This window comes from Platichthys flesus, chromosome 2 (genome assembly GCF_949316205.1).
Source record: "Platichthys flesus chromosome 2, fPlaFle2.1, whole genome shotgun sequence".
NCBI classification, from domain to species: Eukaryota; Metazoa; Chordata; class Actinopteri; order Pleuronectiformes; family Pleuronectidae; genus Platichthys; species Platichthys flesus.
In genome coordinates this window covers 14,981,165-15,003,833 of record NC_084946.1, presented here as the reverse complement: position 1 = coordinate 15,003,833, position 22,669 = coordinate 14,981,165, and the positions used below count along the sequence as shown (strand labels likewise).

At 41.2% G+C, this 22,669-nt stretch overlaps 1 protein-coding gene across 1 annotated transcript; it reads right to left on the bottom strand.

The window, feature by feature from the left end:
• Window positions 1-452: 452 nt before the first annotated feature.
• Window positions 453-20,010, bottom strand: erbb3a (erb-b2 receptor tyrosine kinase 3a). Its single transcript, XM_062400521.1, has 29 exons — window positions 19,657-20,010; window positions 12,514-12,665; window positions 12,052-12,238; window positions 11,528-11,653; window positions 10,916-10,981; window positions 10,315-10,433; window positions 9,956-10,097; window positions 9,659-9,772; window positions 8,991-9,108; window positions 8,819-8,892; window positions 8,617-8,707; window positions 8,429-8,446; window positions 7,180-7,397; window positions 6,956-7,088; window positions 6,705-6,798; window positions 5,625-5,779; window positions 5,493-5,546; window positions 5,245-5,386; window positions 5,038-5,157; window positions 4,844-4,942; window positions 3,897-4,082; window positions 3,643-3,798; window positions 3,471-3,546; window positions 3,215-3,361; window positions 2,608-2,705; window positions 2,332-2,526; window positions 2,180-2,248; window positions 1,814-2,075; window positions 453-1,628 (listed from the first exon to the last, which is right to left on the bottom strand). The coding sequence occupies exons 1-29, from the start codon at window positions 19,742-19,744 to the stop codon at window positions 832-834; spliced, it is 4,296 nt and encodes a 1,431-aa protein (XP_062256505.1). The 5' UTR covers window positions 19,745-20,010; the 3' UTR covers window positions 453-831.
• Between the last annotated feature and the right edge of the window lie 2,659 nt (window positions 20,011-22,669).

Below are 22,669 nucleotides of genomic sequence, written 5' to 3'. Positions count from 1 at the left end.
CAGAGAGAAATCATTTGTAATAATTTCTAGTCTATGTCTTTTGCTCCTGTATTATAGGGATAGGGGCCTTTCATATGTTTTTATATAATGAGTCGGTCATTGGTGTATGGTGCATGATGGCTGATGGTTATACAGTCTATGGAGAGCTGCTTAGGCCTGTGAAGCAACACCACTAAATAGAGTAAGTTTAGGCCATTTGACAGGATCCCTTTGAAGTTTTCTGTATCTGTACATATGGAGGTTGGTCTCCATCTACAGTCTATGGGTGTGACTGAAATCTTTGGAAAAAGATACAACCTTTGTCAATTCACAGAAATTAAACCATAACCAGCACACGATTAAAACGGATCGACCCATGTGCGAGGTTTAACCACTTTTTTTTCCAATGCACATTTCACACATATCACACATGATCATGCGACAGCAGGACATTCAAAACAAAAAGTTATTGCTTCAAATTTCAAAGTATTTTAATTGAGTAGAAAATTCATATATAATCACACACAGAGGTCTCATCATAACACATAGGAAAGTGAAAAAACATTTTCTCTTAAAAAACTTACTTTGTTCATTTCCAAAAGTAAACAGAGAAAATTAGCTTGTAATCTGTTCATTTCTGTTGGTGTTTTCAACAATCAGTGCTATTGCATTACTTCTGGAAATGCCCCCAAATCAAAGGCCTATATACATAGGATGTGCACTGTAACAGATAGCAAAGCCACATGTGATGGGTTTTTGTTAAGTTGGTGTTTGAGGCGACAGTGTAAACATGGCTTCTGATTGCATTTCCTGTTTCAGGTCCTTCATGGTTGATGACATTTAAAATGTTCCTCATGTTGGCACTGCTTTGGACTTCAGGAAGATTCTGCTGTGCCAGTAGTCAGGATTGTCAAAAGATCTGTCACCGGCTGCAGGCTCCCCAGGCATGACTCCAGCTCGTACCTTTACATAAGGTTCAAATGCAGATCGATTCCCCTCTGTGCCGCCTATTGCTCCATCTCCTTCCCGCTGCAAATTCTGGTAAACTACATCATCTCCAGGCTGCAGGGCAGCAAAGCAGTCCATGTCTTCGTACTCATCCGCCTCGCCGTTTATCCTCTCGTGCAGCTCCTTCCTGTCATGAAGAGCCTGTCGCAGCTTTGGCTGTCTGTTGGTGTAATGATAGTTACTGTCCTCCAGGTATTCATCCTCCTCCTCCTCCGCCACCACCTCCTCCGCCCCCTGCTCTTCATCCTCCACCTGTTCCATAAGCTTCGCTGGTATTGGAGGAGGAGGAGGTTCATGTGCTGGAGGGATCTCCTCTCTGTCACTACCTCTGATGTCCATGTATTCATATTGAACCTCGCTAGAACCCTGCTGCTCTGATTCAGAGTTGTCCTTGCCCCTTGTGTGAACTCCCCTGACCTCCAGAGACAGCGGAGCATCACTTGAGCAAGCTGTCGCTTGTGACGATACGGAGGAAGTTCTTGTCTTGTTTGGTTTCAGCCAGTTGCTATTTTGCCTTTGCAAAACAGGTGTCTGCTTGTTCATATACTCATATTCCTCGTCGTCCGGGTCATCCAAGAGGCCTAATGAAGGAGACTTGCCCATCCTACCAGAAGTGGCTCGAGATGAAGAAATTAGATGATCTAAAAAAGAAGAGAAAAAAGTTAATTGCTTGCATTTCCTGGGGAACAGGTATCATTATAATCTGCTGTAGGCTACATCTCTTCAGATTCACTGTTTCCATTGTTGAAATCCTGTATTCCTTTAAGCAATAAGTTCCCATTGTTAGGGCCACATTCTATGTTGCTATAAGGAATAATGCTGTCACCTCTCTCTGGGCTGTCTCCAGGAAGCACATATCCATTCTGGTCTTCTTCGTCAATTTCTGGGGATGGAGTCTCTGGTGGACCCCCGGACATGCTGTCCCTTTGCGACATGTAGGCACTGTCTTCACGATTGCGTCTTCTTTTCAGGCTCCCTGCCAGAGGAAAGTTCTCACACATCCCCAGCTCCACTGCTGTGCTGCAGCCCTCCGAGCTCTCAGACACGGTGCGGGCTGAGTCGAGACGAGAGCGTGACTGCCACATAGCCTGTACAGGACCACGCAAACAGGGCTGTATTAGTAATACAATGTGCAGTAAGATATATTTATATATTATGACTTGTTAATTATGACACCAGAAGTTGTATTTACCTGTCCTGGGCTGTCAACACCTGGGGTCATGGGCAAATATCCAGCTGCACTCGATGGATTAAGAGTAACCTTTATAAATAAAGTCAGATTTAGATATTGACCTTTCCAAATATAATTTGGCCATAACATTGTTAAGAAGTTGTATCCATTACCCTGTGGATGTCCACCCTGGAGACGTGACTTAGGCTTCTGGACGTGGACGGGCAGTGTGATGCTGACGTCATGCCATCCATGACATCCTCTCTCTCCTGGTCCTTCAGCTCAATGTCCAGCTCATCCAGATCGTCCAGGTCAGCACTCCAGTGAGCGACTTCATCCAGGGGCGTGTCCTGTTGACTGCATTCCTCCTGGAGGACAGAGGGGAGATAAAGATTAGTGCACTGCATGTTTACTTTTATTAAAGCTTAAACACGCACAGTCTTTCTTACTTTTATCACCAGGTAGCGAGGCGGGTCTCTGGCCATTCTGGTAAATTCATTGGCCAGCTCTTTGAAGGTTGGACGTACATTCTCGTCAATCATCCAACCTGGAAATCGAGAACAAGAATTACACTTTAATACTAATGCAAAATAAAGAGCATCAGAAACTAAATAAAGTGTAGTTAGATATGAACAAGACATAAAGTTTTTTTCAGCCATGCTAATTGTGGGACTGTATTGGACACAGCTTAAGCAAACGCCAATGTTACCATGTTGATGTGCTAGGTATAATCTTAACCATGTTTACCATCTTGTTTTAGTTTGTGTTATCAACTAACATTTGCTAATTGACTCTAAATACAAAGTGCAGCTGAGGCTAATGCAATTTTTTTTGTCAGACGTCCAGCTATCTAAAGCTTAATTAATGGTTAACAGCTATAACTGAAACAAGTTTGGAAAAGAAATATCTGCATACGATTTCAAATCTATTCAATATTTCAAGATATTTGACTTTAGGCCATCTCTTCAGCCAGTGCTAGTACGACGATAGAGTGAACTTTATTGTAAATTTTTAGTTCAGGCTTATATAAAAGAAGTAGAGAAGCGAGACACTCACACTTGACCATGACCATGTAGACATCGATTGTGCAAGTCTGAGGCTGAGAGAGACGCTCGCCCTTTTCCAGCAGATCAGGAACTTCCTGCGGACGCATTGTTGTGTACGGCTCTACCCCGTAAGACATCATCTCCCATATTGTCACACCTAATGAGGACAAAGGATTTAGTGTGCTATGAAACAGGGCTACGGGGGCAGCAGCCACTGCTGTCACAAATGTTGAATATTAATCAAACTTGGCCGTATTAATACTCACCATAGCTCCAGACGTCACTCTGGTGTGTGTATCTGCGAAACAAGATGCTCTCCAAGGCCATCCATTTGATCGGTGTCTGATGATGTAAACAGAAAAAATCTCAATCAGTAACTTCAGCAAAATTGGCTAATATTGAATTACAAATCCTGTGTTAATGAAGTTTGGTACTGACCTTGAACTCATTGAAAAAGTACTTCTTGTCATCAGGATACAGCAGGTCTGCGATGCCGTAGTCGGAGATCTGGACAGTGTAGTTGCTCTTCAAGAGCACATTTCTGGCAGCCAGGTTCCGGTGGACCATCCTGTTTTCCTCCAGGTAATACATACCCTGTTCAGAGCAAGATAGTGTTGATTGATGGAGTAGACTCACAATGTGAAATTAAGCCTAACACACAAACAACAAAATAAAAAAGGTTGATCCTTTACCTTTGCGATTTGAACACACCAGTTGAGCAGCCTCTGTGGGCTGAGGTTGTTCTTGCGGTTCTTGACGTGCTCCAGCAGGGAGCCCTGGCCGCTGAGCTGGCTGACGAGCTGCAGGCTTGACCCGGGGCAGATACCCAGGATCCTGACAACGTTGATGTGGTCCAAGCTGCCCATCGTCAACATGTGCTGTAGTGACCACATGGGTTACTTTGTTAGTCATTAAGTGTTAACATGAATTCTGAGCAGTAGTCCACTCTAAGTGAATCTTCTAAATAGCTGATTGTCTGTTTGAAAATGCAGTTCTGTGAGTTGTGAGCTTGCTCCTTCGAGGAGGAAAGCATCTGGATCCGCGGATTTCTAAAAACCAAGAGTAACAGCAAAAAAGGGCTTTCACATGTTAATAGAGAAATGTAAAAACCCCAAACGTATATTGGTCTTGTATTTGTCTGTTTGTTAGCTAGCAGGATTACACCAAAACTATTGAATGGACTACCATAACACTTGGTGGAAGGTTGTGGTAGTGGTCAGGGAAGAACCCATTCAATATTGATTCTGGTGTGGTTTAGGGGATGGATCCAGGATTTATTCTCCACTTTCTTAAAAATTGTGAAATTGAGCATTTTTTCAACATGTTCATATCTCAGAGATTAATTCATGGATCTAGATGAAACATCCACGATCTGGTGTATTTAGAGGACTGTTTGGGCCTTGTTGGAGGTATGGACTCATCTAAGTGCCACTGTAGTTTGACAATGAGGACGCAACATTGCCTCATAATAGGAATTTAGTCTGACTGTGGAGTATTACTCATCATACTCAGTCTACATATCAGCTCTGGAGAAGTAAGAGGGATCATGCTGAAGGAATAGTTTAAGCTGATCCAATTTCAAAGACAACTTTCAAGCACACAGGCAGCGAGCAGTTCTCCTTTAGATAATGTTACTTACATCTGTCAGCTCATGGAAGGTCTGTCGACCCATGCGATCATGAATCGTCTTTATGGCCACAGGGAGCTTCACTGTATCCCCCTCTGGAATCCAAATACCCTATGAAGCAAAGAAAACAGAGATACATCATTTCTTCGATAAGTCTTACGTGTGCAAAAATACATTGTCCATGCAACATTGGCAACCACAAGTACCTTATGGACTGATCCGAACACTCCGTTACCCAGCAGCTTGATCTTACGCAGCTCTGTGGGCTTTAGCTTCCGAGCGTGGACTTTAGCTCCTTTCTCTCCAGGCTCCAATGGCTCGAAACTCTGTTGGAAAGTCGAGCGTTCATTAAAAATCCTCAAGTGAAGCATAATTAAAGAATCATGACATCTAAGCTGCAGCCTTTGACTGACCTCTCCACTCTCCATGTATCTCCTCATGGCTCGCTTGCGACGAATGGCGATACCTCTTTGGTACAGAATAGTCAGCACGAAGATAGAGAATGAGGCGAAGATGAGGGCGATCACTCCCAGTACAATGGCTGTAGTCTCTTGTCTAGAGGCAGAGATGAAAAAGAACAGATGTCTCATTGTCAACACTTCATTCTGTATCAAAATATACAATTTATTTAAAATTTGTGTGAACGAGGAGATAAACCTACCCAGAAATATAACGTGAAAACTCTCCACAGTCTCCAATACCTGGACCGAAGCACCTGGATGCAAGAGGTGTCTGGTTAGAGCGGGAAAACGTGACATACACCTCCATACACAGGCATCTCTTCACTCCTTACCCTTCGGTACAGTTGATGTGGCATGGCTCACAGCTGCCCTGCTTGTTGGGGTATTTGAAGATGACCCCCTCTCCTGCCATCACACCCTCAGGACACGAGGGGACGCAGTGCGGGCCGTCCCGCAAGCTGGCACATGCAACACACTGATCTGCCCCCTGGAGAGAACGAGAAACAGTTCAGACAAAAGGACAATGTGCAAAGAGAGAAAAAAGATTCAAGTTAACTCTAAGGATTGTAGTCATGTCAAAGGTATTGCCAGTAGGTGGCAGCAGCAGACCCAAAGTTATTACTATATTATTCTTGAACTTGAAGGGCTTGTTTGTTTTGTGCAAATTACAACTGTAGGCACAACCCGCCTGGCCTTACATGAGTTATTAACTACAGTCGATTTCAATGATTAAATCCTTCCTAACATTAAGGACATGCACAGGGTCGTCCATGCCTTTGTCTTTGCCAAGCTAGATTTTCGCAACTTTCATTGTACATGTACAGTTTTTCTCAGGCTTCCCTACATCACCATTTGGTACAAAAAGCTGCTGTTGAGATTGTTATTAAATCTTGACCAGACAACAAAGATTTTTACCTTGCAGCAATATTTTATTGATGACTTTTAAGGCTTTACACAACCAAGCCAAGTTTAAACATATCTCAAGCAAATGATTTTAAAAGTAGAAAAAAGAGAAAATTATTAAAAAGGTAAAATAAATAAAAAGGCTCAAACCTGCATATTATTATTTTTAACAAGTTAAAGAAGTAAAATAGTGCAAATAAAATACAATGATCTTTTAACCTTGTAAAATAAATATTTTAAAGGCACTGATGAATTAAAAGCTTTCATCCATATTTGAATTTTTATTCATTTTGTGTACTTCTATTCCATTATATTGTTGGTTTATCTTCTTGTGAAGCACTTTAAAATTAAATAAATTTAAAAAGTATTACTAAGTTACTATATTATTATTATTATTATTATTATTATTATTATTATTATTATTATTATTATTATTATTATTATTATTATTATTATTATTATTATTATTATTATTATTATTATTATTATTATTATAGAGAGAAGCATACCGGGCCTGTGCAGGTCTCCTTCCCCACCTGGACCTTACACTCTGGGTGACAGGGTTTACACTCTCCTGATTGAGCAGCAAACTCTCGCCTCTCCCTGCGTTCGGGGCAAAGAGTCGTTAACTTTCAAAATGTTTCATCAGAGTACAGATAACATTGACTTGGGACGGCTACACCACAGCAAACATTACTCACACAAGACAAACAGGGTGGACATGATGATTCTTATTATAGGTTATTTTGTAAAGACTGACCCGGTTACGAACATGCAGTCCGGCACGCACGTTCCACCCCTGCTGTAGTTCTTACAAGTCAGACACTGGTTTGCCCCGGGACCCCAGCAGCCATCAGAGGAGCACAGGGGGTCGCACTCATGACCATCACTCACTGCAGACACAGGGGACCAAAACCAGCTGTGTCATCATTTAAGTTAAACGCTGAGAGAGGAGAGTGATGTAAACGACCAAACCTCACTCACCACACTGATTTCTGAGTTTGTTATTCTTGATGTCGATTTGCTTCTGGCGTTTCGCGGGGCTGGAGCTGCTGCCTAGGACGCTCGTCCAGTTGATGGTGTCGGAGTAGCAGAGCTTCTTGTTTCCTGTGATGTAGACATCGCCGTTTTCTATCTTTCGTAGTGAGCGTAAGCCCAGAGAGGTCAGACCGGGGAGCCTCATCACCAGAAGAGAGTAGCCCCTGTAATTGAAACAAATTAATTTTGGGAAAGAAAGTGGGAGTTGTTGTGATTTTCTAAATTTGATGGGAAATTGAATTTCTAATAGTGAATTAGAGCCACTGCGTTAAGATGCTTTACTTCAGTATCCCTCCAAATAGCCCACCTTTCACGTCGCAGTGAGGCAGAGTTAAGCTGCCCACATGAGTTATTCCCCATAATCTGAGTGAGGCAAACCATATATTTCCCCCATTTTTCAATGTATTTTTCCCATCGCTTCCATATGAAATTTGAGGCAACTTTGCCGATTTCTGCAGAGACCCGTTTTGAATTACAAGCTCCCTGGTGTTTTCTAACACTTAATCGGAGTCCATCTTCCCTCCTCTCAATACTCAATGCAAAATTCAGTCTGATGCACTAATATGGTCCACTAGTAGAGGATACCAACATTTTTATGAATTCAAGAATTTGAAAACGCAATGCTAAATATTTTTTTGGCACATTCACAGAGAAAACCCACATTCCAACATTAATTTAGCTAAATTCAAGTTGCTCAGTTTCAGTTGTTCATCTTCAGATCTAAACATGTAAGCTTCCAGCGGGGCTTAAAGATGCTCTGACCCACTTCTTTTAGATAATATAATGACATTATAGAAAATTAAGTGAGTGTGTTTTCATTTTGTCATCTAAATTTCACCTATCTCCACTGGGAGATTGTACTTTTAGTGACCCAAATTCCAATTCTATAGTAATTAAATGTCAATATTACATGAGAGGTCAGCAGTGATACGTTTCACAATGAAGACCAAAATCGAAATGGCATTGTGCTTTCATATAATATGACCACACTCAGATGCCATCATTTGCTTCCTGAACACTTTGAAACCATCATTAGAGGATGTGAATAGAAAACCATGAGGATTCATTACAGAGCTGTGCCCACCACCAAATCACACAAGCCCAGCAGAGAGAACTATAATACAATAGAGCAACAAAAAGTATTTGATTCTCAAATGTCACACATGATGAGGTGGCGTGTGAATCTGTACTGTACCTTCGAGAGCTAACTCCTCTAGATGGTGTGAACGTGACGGAGTTAAAGAGACACAAGACACAAAAAGACAATGAGTCACGACAGAGAAAGGTACAGTATTGTCTGCTCAGACAAAAATGCAACATAACAACATGACCTCAGTCGATGCTAGAACAAGGAACAAGGACAAATCAACTGCTTCTGCTCACTTGTAAAGTACTCTGCCTTGAATAGTTTGGAGGTTAGAGAAGACTGACAGGTCAGACATGTTTTTCGGCCACGACTGGATGCAGAGGAAGTCTGAAAATGGAGAGATTGTGTTTCAGAGCCCTTAAACTGATTCTAAACACAGTGATAAGACCTAAGTAGCATACATACACTGAAAGTTTGAAAACCTACTCCCACACGTACCTGTAATCTCCCGCACTGTGTTGAATATTTTCAGTTTTTCAGTATCGAGGGCTGGGATATTATTATATTCATCACTTTGAACAGAAAAGAGGAGAGAAAAAAGAAATGCCCAGTGAAAACATTATCCATGAGGTACATTCAAATCTTTAAGACAAGTAGGAGATTTGTTTACCCTTTAATGCCAGTCACCAGGAAGTGCAGACCGCCCTGGATCTTTGTGCAGTTGATGAAGCTGTCGATGTTGTGAGCGTCCACAGTTTGTTTGGTTGGCATTCCTGTACCCTGACAAACTGGGAGGAAGCAACAAAATAGGAAAATTAGGTAAAGCAATCAGCAGACTTGGTTGGAGCCATCGAGCAGTGATGGAGAATACATTTTTTATCTCCTTAATTAGTTTATTTTATTCTAGTTCATTTTATAGGAGATTATGAAATATCTTTTATCCTGCATTTACGCTACAGCTACTGGTACTTTGTAGATTCGTATTTTAGAAATAAACTAGAATTACAGCTCTGTAGATGTATGCCTCCACCGACCAGTGCACTTTCATTTTACATACATTTATTTTCTTCGAACGACAACCTTAGATATCATTTTCAAGAGGCAAAAACAGGATTTGAGAGGCCACCATGATCTTGGTTTTTTACTTTTGAACCCCGAAATCTTATCAGTTAATTGTAGAGTCCAAGTTGACTTTTGTGTCATATTTAAAAGGATTCCCTGGAGGCGTTCCTGAGATCCAATGTTCCCAAATAATTCCGGGAGGTGAAAGCAAACAAGACTTCTGACCTCTCATCACAGAAGTGAATTGTAAAGCAGGAGCTGGGTTTTCTTTCATACCTTTTGGACAGAGGCCTCCACACGGCTCGCATCTCTTCACTCCCCTCTTCTCCACCTCCATTTTATCAGGTGGACACTTGCTCACACACGAGCTGCCGTCAACCACAAAGTTAACTACAAAAAAATGCAAAACGTATGTGTCATATGAGTCAATCTAATAACATGGTCCAAAGTGCACATGAGCAAGTCAAGCTGGAGTTTGATAAAGTTTTAAATGATTGACACATTGTTCATTATAGAGTGCAGCAACAATCTGTGTGAACATTAGGGTAAATGGCGGCCTGTGTGGGGACTCACCAGGACACTGGGCCACACACATGGCTTCATACTGGTACTTGGCATTGGGGTTGGCCTCCATTTTGAACGTGCGCTTGTTGTAGATGAGGGTCTGAGGACACAGCGGCACGCACGAGCCCGAATTGTTGAAGTTCCGGCACACCTGTAAACCAAATAAATTTCCAGCAACACAGATTACACATTTGTTTTATCCTTTTGTGTGCTTGTTTCCATGATTAAAAGTGATTGATGACTCAGATGTAAGACATGACAGCATTCAGCTAAATGGAATCCAGCTATCCTTTACTTTATTATTTACACACTGTGACATATCTGCACGACTACAGACAGCCAATGAGTTATTGAAGCAGCAGACTCACAAAGCAGTCTGTATCCAGGGGTCCAGTGCATCCTCCTGCACACTCAATGTGACAACACTCGCTGGGGCTCCTGCCAAAGCATCTGCGATTACACTGAGGGGCGCACACAGTCTTTGTCACTGAGGGAGAGATGAGAGAGAGTTGCGCTGTTAATCCATGACGCCACAGACTTACAAATGTCATCATGTAATTCTTCGTAAAAACAGATTTGTGCCACTTTTTCAACTTAAAATGACGACATCTCTTGCAGTAATGTACTTCAAATGTCTTCAAAATTACACAACGCTCATGTATGTGACATGTGACATTGGCAGAAAGTAAAGGAATGCAGACCTGCAGGAAAAACACAAATCGTTGGTTTTAAGTTATGTTGCTGTGAAAATCTGTGGATAAATAATCAACTTGATGTAACTGTAAATGATTTTGATGTGTTATGTACTTGCAAAAATCAACTGTGATAGTGGGAAAGCACAGTAGCAACTTTAATTGGGCATTTCATATAAAGATTTTAATATTTATATGTTCAACTGTGATGTTTGAACATTTTAAACACTAAAACATGTTACAGAACATGGAAAATTAGTATAATGAAGTGACTCACAGATCTGGCAACTGTCACTTCCTGGACCCCAGCATGGCACGTCTCCACACGCTTCGTCACAAGGCTCTGAAACACGATTTCATCATCAACACATGCATTTTCCCATTTTAAAGCCAAAAAGAAAAGAAGAGTCTAAATGACAGGTTCACATTTTTCAAGTCTTCCTTAAACACACAATCATTACATTCAAAGAGGTATTGGTTGCTTCAAAGTAAACTCAGAGGAAGAGATGAGGTCTCTGCAGCGTGAACCACGTGAGGATCTTCCAGAGTTACTTTTGTTTCAGTGCAAAATTCACTGTTTGTATTTTACCAGACAGAGTTTCTTCCCTGAGCTGTGGTGGAGAGGTAGTGACACAAAGAGGGAATTAAAAGACAGTGACTCCAACTCCACAAGTAGTCTAACTAAAGCTAGAGCTGCAGCAATCAACAGGAGGAGGGAAGTGATTTCTGAACATTAGAGCATGCAAACCTTTTTCAAGTTATAAACCAAATTAAAATGATAAACCCCTGAATATAAGCATGATCTGTCTTCTTTAAGATTGACTCGAGAAAATGTGAACTCATCATGAAGGTATCATGCTCATGTTTGATAACCATCCTTTTCACTCACTTTCAGGCCCGTTCTCCTCGAACACAAGCGGAGTGGTTTCATCCTTCACGATGCCCAGCCAGTTCACTTGCGGGGCATAGCTCAGGTCTCTATTCTGGATGATCTTGACTCCTCCCTCCAGTATCTCTGTGGGAGGCACACAAGCATGTTAATGGGCTAAGAACAATTAGCGAGGCATGCCCTAACAGGTCAATGACTCATCCTATCACACTCCGCCATGCGCTGTTTACTACAGCACATACAAACTCAGTAGAATGAGCTGGAGCCTTTGTTACAGTGGCGGTTGAGAGACTGAGCTCATGAGACATTCCAGCGACTTCCCGTAACAGGGACTGCTCACACTGCCGCTCTCTGGCGACCGGTAGGCTGAAGGTGTGGCTGCACTGTGTGGGCGTGGGAGCTCCCATCTTTACATCCAACCTGAGCTCTAATCTGCACCACTCCAGCCTCCCACACTTCAAATAAGATGATAGATAGATAGATGATGGATACTTTATACCAGAACTGAGCGAGGTCTTGTGTACCTGTGAGGTGTGTCAGGCCCAGTTCTTGAAGGCCGTACTGCCCCTCCTTCTGGTAGTTGACCATCACAGCCAGAGCGAACTGGTCCTCATACAGCGTGTTGCCCCTGATGACGCGCAGCCGGTCCAGAGGCAGGCGGCTGAAATCGTTGAGGGCAAACAGGATGTAGCCTGTCACCTCCCTGATAGACTGTGGTATTAAAAAACATGCAAAAAAGACAGTCAATTAGATTTTCAGAATGATCATTTCTTGGCAGCATGGACTTGCATTGTTAGTCACCATAACAGGTCACAACGACGGAGACATAAATGAGATAATCGTTGTTGTGAGACAGATCCCTAGTCCTCTGTGAGAGGGAGTCTTGTCTGGACTAAGCTCGCAGTGACATATACAGTGACACACATATTGTTTATTAGGAGAGATTTATTCTGCTCTCTGATGCCTCAGTGTGTAAAAAGCTTCACCTGCAGGAAGGAGAAGTTTCTGTAGTGCTCCATCATGGTGATCTCAAGGTTTCCCATCACTATCTCACAGCCGGTGTAGAGCTCCTTCATCTGGTTGTACTGATTCTCTGAGTCTCCCGTCATGCTCAGCTTGTTCTGCGTGCCGAAACAAACTGGAAAAGGAAAGAAGGGAATCTTGGTCAACTCTCGGGTGTCTTCAATGGCAACTTGTCACATAATATACACAAACATGAAGGATGCGTCTGGTGGTATTTGTGGATGGTCAATATAATCCATGAAAAGACAAAAAATTACTTGACCATTTTAATTTTTCAATGTATTTATGTTGATTGCAACCAAAAACCTTTCAGATGCATTGACCCGGTGCGTGCCCTCTAGACCACTGAGATCAGTGGATAGTGGTCTCACCACTATCCACTGATCTCAGTGGTCACCACCTTGTAACAGACGGGAACAAGCCTTATTATGGAATTCACCACTGATCGCAGCTTCTTCTAAATCCTTTCCTAAACTGTTTTTAGTTTTTATGAAAGCTTTTAGAAAATGATTGACATTACACAGACTAATCCTATTGATTTATTTTGTATAAATCTATCGTCATATCATGTTTCCTACGCTCATGTCCCATTGTGATATTCTCATTGGTTCTTCCTTGTAAAGGACTGTTAAGAAAAGTAGTTAATAACGTTTATTATTATAAAAATTTAGCCACATGTTTGTTAATTAACGTGTGTGTGTGTGTGTGTAAGTGTGTGTATGTGTATTTGTGTATAACACCATAGCTGGGAGTATTATCTCCCAATGAAAAAAAATATTGAGTTGGTCAATCAAAGGTCAGGGTCAAAGGTCAACAAATAAATGGTCTGAAATACACTATTTAGAAATCTTCCAATTAAACATGTGCAACCAATAACAAAGAGGACACAATCTACAGCTTATTTAACCAATCTTTCATCATGTGGTAAAAATGATGACAATCTGAAATGAAATGGCATAACAAAAAACTTTAAATATTTGGGGTCTGTACAGTGTGTGTGCAGGTTAACTAAGAGTCAGTCACTGTACTGCTGCTGTTTCTCCTGAGCAGAGCACCGCGCGTTTGCTCAGTGTGAAGAAAGGAGCATAGGTTCAAAATAAGAGCCTCCAGTGATGTTCGTCCAGTGGTATCACAATCAAAGATATTCTTACATAAAATCAAATATGTTTTTATGAGGCAACAGTATTAGCATTTTACAAAGAGTGTTTTGTGTCTTTTACTACAAGCCTGTGAGGTCTGCTCATACAATATCAATGAACATACTGTAACAGTACGGGACAAGCTGAGGATTGTGTACAGGACATGTCCCGCTCTGAGACAAACATACAAGGCCTTGTTTACCATCTGGGGGAGTTCAGCCATTCAGCGTCAGAGCTACTTTGCTATTCAAATGTCCGGCGGGCGAGAGGCAGCAGAGAACAGACATGAACTCGACTGTTGATCTGAACGTCATCTAGGAAAAAAAAGCTTTGCACACATACGCCTACAGATAACAACAGGTTCTGTTCAGGGTGGTGCATACACAATATGGCCTAAAGTATGTGGACACCCCCTTGTCCACAGTGTTTGAGCCTACAGCTTACAATGACACTTCTGAAATTAATGAACATCAAAAGTTGTGCCAACAGTACAGGCAAGAGAACTAGTGAGGGCCATAATATTAGTTCATTTTATATTTTGCTGTTGGCCTGCACAGAGCGCTGACCTCAACATCATCCAACACCCCTGATTTATTAGCCACCATGATGCTCTGCTCTAATAACTGAAACCAGGCTCCAGAATCCCTCATAATAGAACAGTACATCTATGGTTTTAGATGTTCTGCAATCACACAAGTGTGTGTGGGTTGAATGTCAGGCCACTAAGTGTAACTTTACAGGCTACAAGTCAACTCATGCCAGCAATCCATGATTGTAACTTAAACCTTAAATCAGGAACAGACATTCTGAGCCTTGGTACATAGTGACAGGGCAACCTGTGGAGCTGATATTAATACAATTATCTCACCTATTATTGTTCTTTCTTACTTTTAAGGTAATGAACTCCAGAAATGTGGGAGGCTTGAAACATTTGTTTTTCATATATTCTATTATATTTTGGCAAACTGATGTTTTCAGAACAACAACATGCACCTGTCCCAGTTTCTCTGCTTCCCTGCACACCACCCACATCTATCTACGTGGCCAGATACCAATTGATAATTGTGAATTGGGCGAACTGTTCCTTTAACCTCGTAGTCATGAGCATAATCGTGACCCTGTTAACTGTGAATGTTTATTTACTGTCGTATGAAGAAAAAAAACGAAATCTCAACACTATGCTTGTTGTTGATTCAGTTGTGAAGGCCCAAGGAATGTGTGTTAAACCACACACAAGTCACACACATGATGTATGCTTAATAATTATTAACCCCAAAGCACAGTGTGTGTGTGTGTGTGTGTGTGTGTGTGAGAGAGAGAGAGAGAAAGACAGTCATGCATTGAGCGCGTCCTTCGTCCATAAAGTCCTGATAAGAGTCATTTTATTGTGCTTTTGAGAACATTGAGTTCACAGAACCTTGCTCTGAAGTACTCATGTTATTAAAGGCTCATTTCCCTCAAATCAAAAAAATGTTGTTTAAACTACTCAAGGCTCTCTCTCCAGAAACACAGACATCTGTGGATTATCAAAAGCAACCGGGGCAATGAATCTGTTCAGGAACCGTTATTGTTAAATTAATTTTAGTGTTAGATTGGCAGGACGCCTAAACACAAATATCTCATTGTTGTTTTTGGACTCCATTGATTGGAAGCAGGAAATAAATTTGTTTGTTTTGTTTTAACTATGGGACTGTGTTAAAATACGTCTTTTTACTGTTACAGGTTCCTCATCATGTGGAGTACTACTCTGCTGGTTGAATAATATCTTCTGTGGCTGCGGAGGAACTTCCCAGGGGATGAAAAAATCCAACCTCTGATGATGTCATGAGGGTTATCTGAACTTCAACAAAAACCCTGTGTTACAAACGAGGGCCACTGCAGTGAGTTGACTTGAGCTAAGCCTCTGGGCTGAAAGGCTCTAATGCTGCAGAATGAGCCTCCACTGATTCTGATTGAAATCATAATTACAGTTAAAAAGTGTCACCTATATGCATCTTGATTGCCCATCCACCAGTCCAAAACCCAAACAAATGCAAATTACAATGATATAAACATCATCATGAGATTAATTTGCATAATCTAATGCTAAAATATGAAAACGTGCAGCGTTTTACTTCATAAATCACGGAAACTAATTTCAATCCAATGCCCATTAGCTTATCTGTGTGATTCTATCTTTCTTGTCTGTCCCCTGCAGGTCTGTACACTTCATGCACTTGAAAACACTGCAGCACCCCTTCAGTGCAGTGCCAGGACCACGGGGGTCACAAGATGAACATGAGTGGTCATGGGATAGTTTAGAGGTTAAAGGAGAGGAAACATATTTGTGCTGGACTAAATGTAGTTCCTTTTACAGCTCTGTCCTTTCTTTTTACCTCTCAAAAATGATTAGATCAGCAAATGCAGCCAATGGGGAAGGATCTGAGGTGAAACATACCTCAAATATTACATTTCTCTGCTTTAGATTCCCTAGCGTGCTTCATATCATCACATCGAGCCATATCTTTTGCCCATTCAAATCCATTTAATTGAAAGAGTCAGTGATATGTGTTCAAGAGCTGCTCAAGGGTGAAGCTCTTTATCTACTCCACCTTAGTCAAACCCGGAGAGCACCTCAGCGTTATCAGCGGACGACCTGAGCTGTTGACTCTACCCAGTTTGAATTGCCTGTTGGGAAATGGTCGTAAACACCTTTGTCACAAACGTTTGAGGATCTTGCGCACACGCAGCAGTATGTGGAGCACAATGCATTGTGGGGAAAGACAAACCGGTAACTACGCATGATGTACAGTATGTGCCGCTGGTATGTCCGCCTTCGCCATACAGACAAAAACACAATCCATAGCCTTGGAAGCCCAAGAGCTCAACTGGCCGAGCGAGTTTTTTTTTCTTCCGTCAAAGAGAAACTTTTCAGGGTTAGCAGATGGATGATGGATTAAAAAGGAACGGGGAGGAGGGTTTGGAATCAGTGCAAACACACACACACGGATACAATGGACCTATTTTAAAAGAGTGCAAAACAAGTGCAGCGCATCAAGCCGTGAGCTCAAGCCTCTCTCTGTCTGCACTGACACTTCACTCTCAAAGACTCTCCTTACAAACACTGTGGCCTTCCCAATTATTATTCAATCACTCACTGTCATATACAGCATATTAAAATCACTGCAAAATGGTGTCATTGGGCTCGGTGCCAAAGTGTAAAAGTATCACATGACCAACGACACAACGCGGATCAGGTTCTGCTGTTATTTTCATTCGTCTGTTACCAAGGTTTCCGTACTCTGGAAAAAGAAGCGAGGGAGCGAAAGAAAACAATGGAGGGAGGAGGAGGAGATAAACAAGCTCAATAATGCAGTTGAGGGCGATGACTGAGGTAAACAGAAACTTGGCACAGGGTGGACGGAGATTACCGCATACCTCGCAGGTGAGTACACGCACACACACACAAAGAGGCGCGCACAAACACAATGACAGACACCCGAGGAGATGAACTGCTTCACTTCACGGTGCATTCACAGTCAGTGGTTGTGTCCAGATGAAGTGGAGGACTTCTTTTTCTGTCTGTTTCCAATGTGCAGGACTTCCTGCTCTGACTTTACAGGCAGCACAGACTGTTGCTTAACGGTGTGCTTTGGCAACAGGAGTGACAGCATACTTGCTTTTTGACGCATCACTTATTTGGATAAGTCACACCTGTAAAAGCACGAAAAGCAAAAGAAAAGGGTTCCAGGCTACTGTGATTTGTCATAAAAGATAACTGAGATATTAAACTAACATATGTCTTTAGCTTTGCCAAAGAGATTGTTTCTTCGTCAGTTTGTTTGTCGATTTGTGTTTTCATAAAAACGATTACAGAAAAAACTACTGGATGGATTACGATGAAACTTGGTGGAGGGATGTGGTAAAGGTCAGGGAAGACCCCATTTAATCTTGTTGCAGATGTGGGTTAGGGGGTTAATCCAGGATTTTATTTTTTCAGTTTCTTTAATACTGTGATCGGGGGTTTTCTTCACTGATTGAAGGAAAAATGCACGGATGATTAGTACAAATTCACCTCTTATTCCTGTCGGCATATTATATATAAAAATGAACATGCTACCTAATGGCAACATCTCTGGTTATTTATCAATTTGAACATGTTTTGTGATGTAAGGGAATTTATGTGCAACAAGCACATGAAAAGCATTCTCTTTTTAATACACACCTTTATACAAAAGTGCACCACAGCTCTAATAAAATGTTTTTCCAGCACTATAAAATTTTATTGCCGTTTTTATTCTATTGCTACTCTTCAGTTCACCTCATGTATCACATCTGATATGGTCTTATCAAAGGTTAGTGAACAGCAGGTTCTACTTGCAGCAAAACAACAGCAGCCTCCTTCACAGTCTTGTTACTGCACAGCACAAGCCTGTTCAACTGGCTATGACATCAAATTGTACAGCTGGAATTTCAATCATTTAATTTCTATTTGAAATACATGTTAGTTTTAATTGTACAGCTAGAATAAGCAATACATCTTGGTTTCTGTGTGTTGCCGTTGTTTGAGTCAGCTGCGTCTGTGAATCAACAAAGTCTTAACAATCAAACGCCTCTACGCAAAGCAATGAAAGGGTTTTTCAATTAGTGCTTTTGTTGGTTTCGTCTGTTTTTTTGCGCGCCCGGGTGTATATGTGTTTGTGTGTGTGTATATGTGTGTACATGTGTGCTTGTATGTGTTTGTGTTTAGCTGAGATGCCAGAGGCTCTGTCATCTGAGCATCAGCTGCCTAAAAAAAAATCGATGAGTTTGTGTTCACATTGTTTTTCTCAGACCGAGAACTTGACTCACTTGCAGCCAGGTGACGGTGACAAGAGCGTGAGGGTCAAAGGTCACAGAGAGATTCAAATCACAACACCTCTTTATCTCTCTCTCTCTCTCTCTCTCTCTCTCTCTCTCTCTCTCTCTCTCTCTCTGCCAAAAAGATATCACCTGACCTGGTGGAGGAAAGTCACTGAGTGCATCTACTCGAACAAATTACCCGTGACATATATATGTTCTGCTGATTTGACATTGTGAGCTCCGGGTAATGTTGATAAGTGATGAGTGCATTAATTGTTAATAATTATTGTGAGGACAAGTTGCTTTTTAAAGCAAAGTACATTTATTTGTGTTTTGGACAATTGGCCAGACAATTATTTTCTATTTTACAATTTTACAATTCTATTATACAGGGAGATAAGTCAATAATAAAAAGAAATTCTAATAAGATTCTGCTCTGGTTAGTTCAAAGTTCAATATTTTATATAAAAAACATAGGCTACGATATAATCAAATATTATACATTTCTACAGATTGAATGAGGTGTTAGTATCAACTTCACCATCAAAATGGATATTCATCCAATATGATATAGCTGAACATTAACACAAGGAGCTCCAGCTTATATTTAAAGTCAATTACACCCAAAATATTAGAATTGTACTTGTAAAAGAATATGTTTGAATGGTGTAACTGTTTCTTTACTTCAATAATAAATTCCCCACTTGTGATTATAAGATCAATTAAATGATCGTTGGGGCTTGGCTCTGGTTGTACGTCAACAGGTGATGAAAGGTTGGGCTACTCAATCGCAAAAACCTTGAAACAACTGAGACTAACACGGTGAAGCACACACACGCACACAAACACACACACACACACACACACACACACACACACACACACACACACACACACAGACACAGGATCGTGGGAGAGGTTCAGGTGAGTCACAGCAAACAAGTTTTACACATGTGTGGAACAGGTTCTGGTTTATGTGACTGAGGCTTGTGAGGGCGGAGGACAGGTGTTGTTCTACACAAGAGTTCCTTGTGTCCAGTGTATGTCTGTGTCTGTGTGTGTGTGTTTGAGTGTGTGTCTGATCTACAGAGAGAGAGAGCGATAGAGAGAGAGATGAAGAGAGAAAGAGAGATAGAAAGAGCCCACCTTCTGGCGCCTGGGCGCAGCTGAGTTGGGGCGCACAAACCAGCAGGACGCACAGCACCACCTGCACCTTCCTCGTGAGAGCAGTCATCCTCAGTCAAAATATCCAGGCTGCTGGTTTTTAAACAAACACCCCCCTCATACTAATGAGAAGAAAATGTCCCTTGTATGATCCAAAATCGTCCTCGGTCGTGTCAACGCGTGAGAGTCCATTGAGTCAATCCAGATTTTGCGCACAGTGTTTCCAGATTGCCATTCCACGTCCTCTAGTCCTGGAATTGAAAACGAAAATAGTGAATATCTTCCAGTGTTTTCTCTGGGTAACATTTAACTGAGCCGCCCGCAACTTTACATGCTGCCCTCTCCGGTCTGTGTGAGAGGAATCACTACAGCTCCGTGATTGGAGCGCAACACGCAGCCAATCAGAGGAGGGAGCGACTCTTTTCTTCCAGCACTGATTTATCTGGGAGGGCCCTGACTGTAAACCTATAGGAATCCAATGGGAACGTTGAAAACACCTCATGCACCAGACAGTCAAACTATAAACACAATAGAGTAACAATGCAACTTCTTCAATCCCAAAGGCAATTTGGTTTAGGGCAATTCAAAATAGGAACTGATAAACATCGATCGATCTATAATACAATTAAACACCACAAAAGATCTGTGTTCCGTTGTGTTGAGCTAAAAGTGCAATTCTTCTAAAAAACTACATTCTTTTAAAAAATTAAAAGGTCTAATATTTAAGAGTGGCTGTGGGTTTCAAGGACAGCCAGGACAAGGCACAGCATTTAAACAGTATACGGATCAGAAATAACATTTGAATCAGTGGGAAAAGGTGAAAGAAACAAATTCAACAGATTAAATTAATCCGTTGAATTGAAAGATCCAAAGTTGAGAGTTGAAAAGGTATGAAAAGTGCTGTGCAGCTTCCTGCCACAGACAAGCAGGCGGCTGAATAGCTCCTCGACGTGCAGCTGTTTTATTTGCACTTCTTTCTTAAGTTAATGAACCTTTAGTTCATACCTGCACTCTGCACTTTTAATTTAGTTAAACAGGTGTATTTATTATTTATTGTAATTACCAGTGGGAAACACTGTCATTCTGCCCTGCACAGCTTGTGTATGATGAAATGAAGTTGCTGAATTCTGAATCTTGAATTACAGCCAAAGATAAGTATCACTTTCTTTTACCTTTCGGTCCATTATGTCACGTTAAATAAAACAGTTCAGATAGCTTTGAGCATTTTGCATCAGACTGTTGAAGTGGTCATATTGAAACGTGTCTGCCTCATGGCTCCTTCCTGTGAGTATCTAAAGATCTTTACAGTTAGAACAGGTGAGTCATTTCCTCTTCCCCCTCAAAACCTGAGAGCAGGCCAATAAAGAATGGAGAATTTTATTTCCCTTTAAATACAGACCCCCCCTCCAAACTTGGGCATAAAAATGGCAACAAATATTTACACAGTCCTCTCCTCTTCATACTTCTCTGTATGTGTCACGCTATCTCACACGATCAGAAGGAACTTTTCTTACGCCTGTTTCTTAAGAAATGAAACTTTGACCCCTCCACTCCTTGACGCTGTTACTGGAAATGTACAATTATTTTATTGCTGCGTGATTTTACTGCTCCACCTTGAATAAATCAGTTCAAGCTTCTTATTCGTGAACTGAGACCATACAACCTGGTCTGGTTAGAAAAATCGTATCCTGTGCCATCTTGTTGTTTTTTCACTGAAGCTTCATGCAAACTTTGTGTACCGGTAAGAGTGGGAGAGCCAGCTGAACTACTCTGAGCAAACTGGCTCTGCCTGCATCTCCAGTCTGAACACACACACACCGACCAGACACACACAAGTACAGAGATAGAGAATAAAATCTCCTCTGTCTCTCTCTGGACAGGTCTAATTACACAGAAAAATGTCTCAACTCTGCAGAGAGTCAGTGTGTGTGTGTGAAATATGTGTCTGAGTCAAATGAAAGGTAAAGGAGATGTTAAAAGCAAATGGTTAATATTCCACCACTACAAGGAAGTCATTCACATATCTTTGTCTTGTTTTTCCTATTTGTCCTCACTGACAACCTGTTCAATAACACACACACACACACACACACACACACACACACACACATACACACACATTTCAGGGAAACATAAAATCACTGGAGCAAATTTTTAAGTGTTCCCTAAGTGTAATAATGACATTCACATATTAACAAAGTCAATGGGATAAACCAGAATAAAAAAGAAAGAATGTAAAATAAAACAATTTCACAGTACATGATACAAAGTACTATAAATGTGATTTCAGCACTGGGAAGCTTAACAGAGACCAATTCAGCTGAATCCCATTTGTTGTCAAAAACCAATTGAAATGCTATTAATGATTCTCGTAAAATGGAAAAAGGTGAACACAATTTCAGCCCATATCCATAGTCATATCTCATAAACCGTGAAATGCTGAGATCCTACAGCTTCCACCCTCAAACTGCCAAGACATCTGTTTGGAAAATTAAATTTCCATCCATTGCTTCGTTAATTACTTAATTTATAACTCTGAGCATATGAAGAAGTTATAGAGCAAATGAAAAGTAATCGTTTTTAGAGGAGTTGAACAGCTGTGCTCTCTGGGACCTCAAACAGAGGCAATACGACATTTTCATTAACAGATTTTTGAAACATTTTATCATTTCAAAAATCAGGTTTAGAAGCAATTCTCACAACATCAGGAAAAATATCCAGGAGACAAAATGAAAGCTATATCTGTATGTTAGGTACGTTTCATGAGCTGTAAAGCTGGTGCAGGGGTTTCCAGACCATGAACATAAAATGTGATCATAAAACTTTTCAGGAAACTGTTAACTGTCAGATACTGCTGCTAAACACTGCCCTCTTTTGGCTGCAACTTGTAACAGCCTCCAGGATGCCATTGTCTTACATGAATACCATATGTGTGAAGGTGTGTGTTTGAGTTCATCAGTAACGCTCACTCACTCACACTCGACGAGACAGGCCA